The sequence below is a fragment of the Xiphophorus hellerii genome, chromosome 3 (assembly GCF_003331165.1).
Source record: "Xiphophorus hellerii strain 12219 chromosome 3, Xiphophorus_hellerii-4.1, whole genome shotgun sequence".
Lineage (NCBI taxonomy): Eukaryota > Metazoa > Chordata > Actinopteri > Cyprinodontiformes > Poeciliidae > Xiphophorus > Xiphophorus hellerii.
Window position 1 is genome coordinate 10,892,656 of NC_045674.1, and position 9,882 is coordinate 10,902,537.

At 36.5% G+C, this 9,882-nt stretch overlaps 1 protein-coding gene across 4 annotated transcripts; it reads right to left on the bottom strand.

Moving 5' to 3' along the window:
- Positions 1-3,462: 3,462 nt before the first annotated feature.
- LOC116717256 (myelin-associated glycoprotein-like) lies at positions 3,463-9,613 on the bottom strand. Of its 4 annotated transcripts, XM_032558490.1 has the most exons (6): positions 6,639-9,613; positions 6,192-6,503; positions 4,610-4,900; positions 3,874-3,952; positions 3,694-3,748; positions 3,463-3,608 (listed from the first exon to the last, which is right to left on the bottom strand). In XM_032558490.1, exons 1-6 carry the CDS (start codon positions 6,895-6,897, stop codon positions 3,546-3,548), a joined length of 1,059 nt encoding a protein of 352 aa, XP_032414381.1. In that variant the 5' UTR covers positions 6,898-9,613; the 3' UTR covers positions 3,463-3,545. The 4 variants fall into 4 exon arrangements, 2 of the variants coding, with proteins under 2 accessions (XP_032414381.1, XP_032414380.1); XR_004338713.1 differs by having other exon boundaries at positions 3,874-4,900; XR_004338712.1 differs by having other exon boundaries at positions 3,694-4,900.
- Between the last annotated feature and the right edge of the window lie 269 nt (positions 9,614-9,882).

Sequence of the window (9,882 nt, forward strand, 5' to 3'; positions counted from 1 at the left end):
CAAGAAAATGGCTTTTAGATAGCTGTCCACTGTAGTGACCACTATGCATGAAAGGGTTAAAAGGCATGTGACTGGCTGCTTTCTGGTGGACAGATCCAGAGTTTGGTAATAAAACTCAGCAGTGATTTCTGCCTGAAAAGTAAAGAGAGCACAGGGAGTAAAACAAATCTAGGCAAGCCAGAAGAAATAAAAATCCTTTCTCAAAAAGATACTTGAGGAGCTCAAATTCAGGGTTACTCTACCAGAAAGCTTGACTGTCAAGCAAAGTCAGGTCGTACTCCTAAAATCCCTCAAAATCAGGCGAACTAACTTCAGCAGGAAAACACCAATACACCAGGAACCTGACATTAGCAAACTTCAAGTCTCCCCATAATTCCCAGCCTGAATGGGGAAATTCTTAAGTTTTTAGCATCGGAATATCTTAATCTTGTGTTCAGATGTTTTCAGACAGAATGCAGTTCCATCTGCAGTAGTGCTTTGTTACATAGATTTTAAATTGATGTCCTGATGAAGTTATACAAGTTGCAACACTGCTGCGACAGAAAGTACTTTTGAAGTACATTCAGTTGTGTTTTTCATGAAACAGGAACAAGACATCAGCAGAAAGTAAGAAAGACAAACTGACAGCAAGTAAATAGTTGTCCAAGTGAAAATGACATTTAGACAGGACTTCCACATTTATTTAGCATTTCACCATATTCTAGGTGCTTTATTTAGTACCTAGAATAAAGATTAAATAAAAAAGCTTTTCTTTGTATGCTGTGTTAAATATCAAGAGCAGATTTTAACCCTGATTAAAAAAAATAAGCATGGAATATTCACAAAAATAAGGAATGGTTTTGTTTTACAAACCATCATTGTAAAAATTGAGTGGCTACAGTTTAAAACCCACAAATCAGTCCTCATGTCCTGTAACGCATTTGTGATTTTGCATAATTAACATATTCTTTAACAATTTATTGTCCATTTATTAAAATGAGGAATATGATAAAGGAGATAATAAAGGTTTTAAGGTTTACTTACAAAAGTCAAACAATAAAACATGAAATGTGTGGAATGGAGTCCACTTCTAAGGATCAGGATGCAGCTATGTCTGGAGGATAACAACATATCCTCAAAATCTATGTGTCTTTGAAGGTGTCTGATGATAAACAAATTGTTTACAGAAATGGCGGCTACTAAATGGTAAATGGCTTGTACTTGAAGTCCACAGGACTCCAAAGCACATACTTTGGAGTTACTGCATTGCAGCCACAATGTCTGACAGAAGCAAGGCACCATGCTGTGGATAGTATGAGGAGGTTTGTGATCTAGAGGAGTGCAGAGGTAAACAGTGAGTTTGAGATTCCAAAGATAATCAGACTTAGATAGTAGGGAGCTTGTACAGAGAGCAGGGACAGCAATTACCAAAGTCCTGGTGGAGCTCAGAGTCTGCTGAACTTACATCTAGTGATGGTGAAAACGATGCTTCCTGAAGCACTGAGCCAGGAAGCGCTCTATAGCGCTCTATACGTTCTATAATAGGGACATCTAGTGGTAGTTTTAATGTACTGCAGTTGTGAATAAAATTGATAACTTATTTGAAATCAGAAGTCTGTTTCATTCATACCATTTTCATTAAACTCATGTTCAAAGCAACCTGTGTTTTAATAGTTTATATAAAATTGAAAGGAGGATGTTGCAATAAACATTACCTTTTTAAACAATAGTGACACCTTTTTTTCTGTTGGACTGTAAATAATTATTATTCCATGAATTATTCTTTTCATTTTATTTCTATCTGAGGATGATGATGTCATTATAGTGATTCATATAAGAAGAGACTCTGAGTAACATTCAAAGATTTTTATTTAAAAAAGGCATCATTTCCACTGTTTTGGGCTTCAGTTTGCTCCTCTTCTGGCTCACTACCTCACCAGCATTAGAGAAAACCAGCTGGCAGGGCACAGATGAAACTCAGACTCTCACACAAGTTTTTTAATGCACTCAAAATCACACACAACCACTCAACCCGTCTAAAGTGCCTAAACCCAGATTCTCACGGACTCGAATCCATGCACACAACCACTCAAGTTCAGACGCTAACTATATCTCGTGATTTCTAACTTATGCAAATGCATGTCCACCTTTTCAAAAATCCACAGTTTAAGAGGAAATTCAGGTTCATTTTAAAGCCTAAAGTGAAACTACAAAACCTGCCCATTCAGGATTCCTGCGAATCAGCACACAAGGAGCTGCGTGTCACAAGTAGTCCGAGACACCAGAAAAAAACGAGGCCTCTTTTAGGAGCGGTCACATAATTTTTGGCATGTTGACACGGCGATCAAAACACTGCATAACGACACTACCGGTTCATTTGGCTCCAAACTGTGTTGAGCAGGAGGTGTCGTGCAGCACATCACTAAAAATATGAACTACTTCTCAGTGCAAAGCTCCTAAGAAGGGTTGTAAATGCCACAATGGAGTAGCGTTGTAGTGATGATGTGCTGAAGATGTAGAGGTGAAAAGAGTAGAAGCTTCTTGAAGAGACAGAGCCCAAATTCAAGGCATCAAATTGCAAAGTCAAATTTATTCTAAGTTGTATTTTATATATATTTATAGCATTTTTACCACAACTGAAAGTAACAAAGTTACTTGACTGTGCTTAAAATGACAATGCGCCTAAAAAATGCATAATGTGTCAAGAAGCGGTGTGGTGTTGGTGGTGAGGCAGACGCAGCGGACCCAGGTCAGATGAAAATGATGATTTTTAATTATAAATAAGTCCAGAAACACGGCAGCTCGCACAGAGACACACCGACGACGAACAGACTAGACATTGACGAAAAATTGACGAGGACCCGACGAGGAACAAGGGACACAGGTGGAGTTAAATACACGGGAGGGTAATCACAGAACGAGACACACCTGGGAACAATCAAGGGGAGGACAGGACAACGAAGAGACTAAGGACACAGAAAACTCTAAATAAACACAGAAAAACACAGATCCTGACATAATGCTCCCCTTTTAACAAACTGTTTTAGTTTGAAAGCCCATTACACAAATCAGATATGTAAAACAGTAATGCAATGTTATTTACTTTCAGCTGTGTACCTTAAAAAGCCATGGATTACAAATATCACAAAACTGTAGAGATGATAAAAAAAAGTCTTGATAATATACGGCAAAATAGATTAAATCTTGAGGCAGCTATTTGATGACCAAATTCTGAAAGTATAAATTCATTTACAATATAGCATATTCTGTCACAGCCTAAAAGCAAACCAATTAAATAAAATAAAAAATCTTAAATTAGCATACAGCGTCTTGAACATCTTTAGATATGTCCAGTTAATACCACAATTACAACAGACAGACAGCACTAGAGTCAAAGAAATTATTTTAAAAACTCACCCTATTACAAACTTTAACGTTGTTGTTGGTATGTGGGTGTGTTTACAAGTGTTCTTCCTAATTTTGATTTTGCTTGATTAAATTCAGCGAAACATCAGAGCTGAATTTTTTTTCCACAGCAATAAAAAAGCAGGTTATAATTGTCTAGCTTATTCTGCCTGTCTCGGCCTCCTTGTGTTGACATAGATGGGATCTTCTTCTGTGTGTGGTATCTAAAGTTAAAGAAGAAATATGAACAAAACTCATTATTTCAAAAGCTAAAAATGTAATAAAAAGCATAAACATTTGCTAATATACCTTTTTCCTCTTCTTTGCACTATTATTTAGACTGTTTTGCTGAATCTTCAGATACCTGAAATAAGATATTGAAAGATGTTGTCAATTTTAATGTTTTGCTGCACACCTATATATAATCATAAAAAAGTCGTAAAACACAAAGGGGAAACTGAACAGGCTTCCTCTGAACTACTCACTTACCTGATAGCAAACAGCAAGACACAGACTAGAGTTATTAAGACGACAGTAGTAGCAATGAACGCAAACATCAGGTTTTTATCTGAAATACAAATTTGAAAAATAAAGATCAAGATATAACTCTGACAGAGCTTATTAAATACACTTTCTCCAGAGAAATATATTTTCACACCTTTGTCAAAGAAGTCATAGGGAATGATGAAAAAATGCTGAACAAAGGTAGTTCTTACACTAATAATCATGGATATGTATAGACAGAAGCAATGTTGGGTTTGTAATGTCGAGTAACATGTTTCTATTAATGAGGAGGAACACAATACAACAATAAATGCACAATGCATACCAAATTACTTTGAGCAATAAACTGTTTTAGACATGTCATACACAATTATATTAAGTGGGGCACTTCACATGTATATGCATTGAGCAAGGGGCAGCTATGAAAGTAAATCATATCATGAGATTATACACCAGCTGTCTGATACTAATTTTAAATATGGAGCTAAGTTTAGTTTCATTGACCATATCCAGTATTACAATCTAAATCTTCCACCAGTCTTCAAATTCAGTAAATTTATGCTGAATAAATTATATGTTATATCACATTTAATTTCAAAATTAGAACCTTTTCTCACTGTTGTGTTGCAAAATACTGTAAGGTAAATACTCAGAAGTACCCTATATCTACATTTATTTAAACAAACACACTGTACAGACATAATAGACACACTGTGATTACCTGTTATGCTGCATTCAGTACAAAACTGTTTCCTGGCTGATCCTACAGAGTTGAAGCTAAAGCAGAGCAATGATGACAGATTTCTGTCCTGTGGTTCATTGACAATGATGACACTCTTCAGATGTGTACTATTCAGAGTCTCAGTGGAGATAGAAATCATGTTAGAATGGATAACCTGCTGTCCATCCACAACCCATTGTAACATGAGACTGCTTCCAACAGTTTCACAGGAACATCTGACGTGATTTGCAGCTCTGGTGCAAATAGATGAGTCCAGGATCACTGGAGGAACTGTAAACCAGGAGACAAAACTGTAACTTGAAAATAAGGTAAATAAAAATGGCAAAACTACTGTATATACAAAGGGTCATAGGATGAATAAAAACAGGTGTGGAAATAATCACACAGAATATTTGATCAATACTGGGGGATCTCAATAAATTATAGTACCATTGAAAAAATCTTTTATTTCATTAATTTAATTTGGAAGGTAAAACTCATGTTAGATTAATCAAACACATCATTATTTATATATATACAAAATAGTCTTACAGCTCTTAAAAAACCCAAACTGGACAAATAAATGTGTTAGAAAAATGTGCAGAGATGACAGGATGACTGAAACCTTGAGGAGAATGTGAAACAAAATCATTTTAATAGGTTAAGATAGTTTCACAAAGTGCTGAGTGTGCCTGGAGTAAGTGCTTCAAGAGCCACAAACATACAGGTATGGCAAATTTGGGCTATTACTGTTGAAATGCTTTTGACCTCTGAACCAGTGACAACATCAGCATCATCTTTCATGGACTAAGCTCTGTCATTTTATTTGATGTTTTATTTAAAAAAAAACTATTCATCCTTGATGTCCAACATTTGTTTCAGTTGTAGCTGGTGTGAAAATGATACAAAAAGCTATAATCTATATAAATATCCAAGAATACAATTGTGTTTTGACATTCTTGATATGTTTTCAGAGACTGAAGTCACCAGTGGAGAAAGCTTTGTTCTCATCACTGAGTAGCTTGCTTGAACAGTAGCAATATACTGTATTTCAAAATAGCTCACATTAGCAGCTACATAGGGCTAATTTCAAAGGAGGTTTGAGTTAAAATAGTAAAGCATTATTTTAGTGTAGGTTAAAAAAAAAATCAGTGATATAACTAAAGAGTAAAAAATGGCATAGATTAAGTAATGATGTTATTAGTTTCAAGACATGAACTATATAATTTTTGTAGGTATGACCATATATGTCACACTTCTACTTTTATTCTGTTTAATTCTTTGTGTTTCTATTGGGCATGTTTTTCCTATGCACATGCAAATGAGCTCCAGTTGCTAAAGTTTCTTTTCAGTTTGTACTGTTTTCTATGTGTCTATGAGATAATTAGATTACTTATTGGGTCCAAAATTATTAGCCCTCCTATGAACGTTTTTTCTTTCAATTCTTCACTGCTGTTAAAGAAGATTTTATTGAAATCATTAGTGATTTTAATAAAAGGTAAAGATGTAAATTCAGTGGGCTAATATTTTTGTCCTCAACAGTATGTAAAATGTTAAAATTTGGGAAAGGAAAATTACTTACACAAAATCCTTGCTGTTAAATCTGTGGTAACAGATACACTGGGGTTTCCATCTTGTTTATTGTAGACAGCTGTGCAGGAGATTTTCTCACCATCATGGCTATGTGAGGCAATGAAGGTCAAAACCGAGGTCTGAAACTGAGTTTTGTCCTGATTCTCTTGCAGTTTCACCTGACTCTCTCCCAGTTTGGGAGACCATGTCAAAGCTGGAGGATCAGACGGGCAAGGAGCTGGAGCAGAACATGTCAGTCTCACAGAGGTTCCCTCTTTCACCTCCAGAGTGGATGGAGTCAGAGTTGGTGAGGGAGGATTATCTGAGAGGAAGGTTGAGTGCTACGGTTTAGTGGTTGAGCATGACATTTAATACATCTTTATCTAGACAACAGTACATTTAATATGGGCTAGTCAAACATATTTGATCCATAAGATCTTTGCTTTTCAAAACATACCTGTGACATTAATTTTCACAGAATCATTTGTATAGGTCCATATGAGCCTACTGGGACATTCCAGTCTGAAATAATAGGTTTTGCTATGACCAGGCTGCATATTGTTGAAGGTGGTAGTGCAGTCTTTCTTTGGTAGGTTTTCCGTTGTATGGTTTACTAGTTGTGTGTTTTGATTGTAAATGACCCACTCTGCTTTACATGTGCTAATCAAAAGGCCTTCAAATTCATTCTGGATGTCAAAGGAGCAGGGGATAGTCATGCAGGATCCTTTGAAAACTTGTACATAATATGGTAAAGAAATCTCGAACTTGTTACACTTGGTACCTGAAAAAGAAAAAAAAGGAAAAAAGATGAGTATATAGCTTCGGTGGTCATAGCAGCGGTGCGCCACCACAAAGCATTTGTGTGTAGGTTACCATAATGACTTACAACAGCCCTGCTGACCTGCAATATAATTCTTAGGGAGGCATACAACACTGTGTTACATGTTTGTATGTAAAAATGTCACTCTACCACAGGAATGGATCATCAGCATCCACTCAATTTTGTTGAGTTTATTGAATTTTCCTGGTGTATCCTCTGTTACAACCAAGATGATGTGTATATCATTTTGGTTGTATACCTGGTATACATGACTTAAAGCTAATTTATTTGCTGAATGAATGATGCAGAAAGGACAGCACAAGAGAAACAAATAATGTGCAATCTGGGAACCTGCAACTTCTCAATGCCATGTCCTTCATCTGAGAACAGCTGGGCTGAGCGGTGCCAGATTTACACATGGAAAATGAATCTTGTTGAGGTGAACTGTGGAAAATACCACAAGTTCACTGGACTTCGCCTTGTAGATTTGTCTGGACTGTGATTGGCTGGTCTGCCTGTCAATCATGATCAACGACAACCTATCAGAGCCTTAATGTGTTGGAACTTTGTGGCAGACCCGGTGTTTTTTGTAGTAGCTTGCAGTAGTTCAATAGTTAAGCAACTGTGTTATCAAAAAGGAGTTATAAGTGTGATATTTGCTGATCATTTTGTTTTGTTGCATCAAGAATTGTAAGTTGAGCGACAATAAAAGGACGCCACATCTTTGAACGGATGCCTGCAGTTTTTTCAGATACAAATCACCACGCCCTTTAGTTCATGAACTGACTGAGAACATACCGGTTAGAGAGGAAAGTGTCAAGAACTCACAATAAGATAAACCATAACAATTGGTTTATTTGTCCTTTTGACCTATATTAGACATTGTAGATGTCACATTAAGAGTGGCACAAGTTTCGAGAATATTTAACAGTTCTTTTTACTTCACAAATACAGTGTATGTTTTTGAACGCATTTGTGGTATTAAATAATACTAATCACAAACAAATTTTGGTTATGACTCACCATGCAGGAAACAACCAACGAGAAGAAAAATCAGAAGTCCAGCCATTTTTCTAGACTAGAAATTACAGATAAGACATTGTTCATGTTTGTTTTACAACCTTTCTTCAATAGGTTAATATAAAATATGACTGATGTATTCTTTATCTTGAGCATCTACAATCTTTAAGATAATTACATCTACAATTATCTTGAGAATTGAGTCCTGAAAAAATAAAGCAGGAATCCAGTCAACATGCTTGTAAGAATATAAAGGGAGCATAATAAACAACCTTTTCCAAGCATTTTTTTTTCTCAATACCATGTCCCTCACTTATAAATGGGAAGACCCGAAGCTTTATATTTCAATGGATCAGATAATGAGAGACAGTTATTAATATAAATTGGCCTCATTCACTCATCCCTGTTGAAACTGGTGGACTACACAGCATATCAGTGGGAAAACAGTAAAAATTTCTATAGCAATCAAAAAGGAAACATTGCAGTCATATGTAACAAAATAGATATAGCCTATTAATGCCAAAGTGCTACTCAGCCAAATACTTCCCTGACTTACAGCTTGTCGCTGTTAGGTGATGACTTATTTATCTAATATTCCATCACAGAAAACCAAAATCAGTAAACAAAATATTTTTTAACCTAGTATGCCTTACATAGAGCAGGTCAAAATGACTTACTGTGCATGTTCATGAGGTCTGCAGAAAAGGCATCATTCTCTATAAGTAACTCATATATACACGGAGGCACTGAAGAGGAAGTAAAACCAACATGACAAAAACAATTATCACCACCACCTTTCTATTTTTACTTAGATATCTGATCTCATCCATCCAACCAATATGGTCACAAAACATTTGGTTTTGTGGCTTTCTATAGCAAGGAGCAAACAACTCACAAATCTTAAAATAAAACATGCATTACACAAGGTTGAATTAAATAATTAATTTCAATCTATGGAGGCTTTGTACTAAAACACAAATAAACAGTGTGGGAATTGTCCTTCACAGTCACCAGAGAAGGGGTCATTTTTGATGGCAGGAGCCACCTGAACCACCACACAGGGACTTTAAGTTCGGCCCTCAATTGGTTGGTTGTTGTGTCCTTGGAAAAGACACTTCACTCACCTTGCCTGCTAGTGGTGGTCAAAGGACCAGTGCATGGTAGCACTGGTGCCCCTGACTGTGTGCTACTATCCAGTAGCTTCCCACCATCACTGCGTGAATAAGTATGTGAAAGGGTGTAGTGTGAAGCACTTTGGATCCTTTGCACTTGGTAGAGCACTATACAAGTAAAAGCTATGATTACCTATGATGGTAGCTCTAGTCTGCTCTAGATTTCTAGTGAACTTCTTGTGTCTCTTGTATCTCCAGTCTCTTGTTGCCTTGTTTCCTGTGTTCCAGGTATACCTGAAGCTTTTGTGTTTTCTCTAATCCACCTAAGGGATAACTTACTGTATTTGTGTACTGCCAACAGCAGCCTGACATTCTCAGCTCCTTCACCAGCATCAAGCTCTCGTCAGGATTAAACCCAGGCAGCAGGTCAAAAGCAGATGGTTTTGTTTTAGTTTTTGGACGTTAAAATTATCACAGAGTTTCCTTTCTGAAACTCTTCTTCCTGCTGCTGAGAACAGAGTTAACAAATTCTCTATAGTAAAAGCATTAGTTATCATACCAGCTTTAAATGTGTTTCAGTCTCTCATGGCTGGATGGAAAACACCAGTTCATAGGTAAAACAAAGACACATAGGCAAAACTTGAACAGTTGAACTTAGAAGTCATTTTTACAGAGGTCAGTTAACCTAGCAGTCATGTTATTGTACTGTGGAAGCAGCCCAGAGTACCCGGAGAAACTACTGTATGTTC

Coding starts and splice junctions, on each gene's coding strand:
- LOC116717256 (XM_032558489.1), bottom strand. CDS start 6,897: ATGACTATCCCCTGCTCCTTTGACATCCAGAATGAATTTGAAGGCCTT. Junction 6,504..6,638: donor TGTGAAAATTAATGTCACAG/GTATGTTTTGAA, acceptor CCTTCCTCTCAG/ATAATCCTCCCTCACCAACT. Junction 4,901..6,191: donor TTTAACAGCAAGGATTTTGT/GTAAGTAATTTT, acceptor CCTGGTTTACAG/TTCCTCCAGTGATCCTGGAC.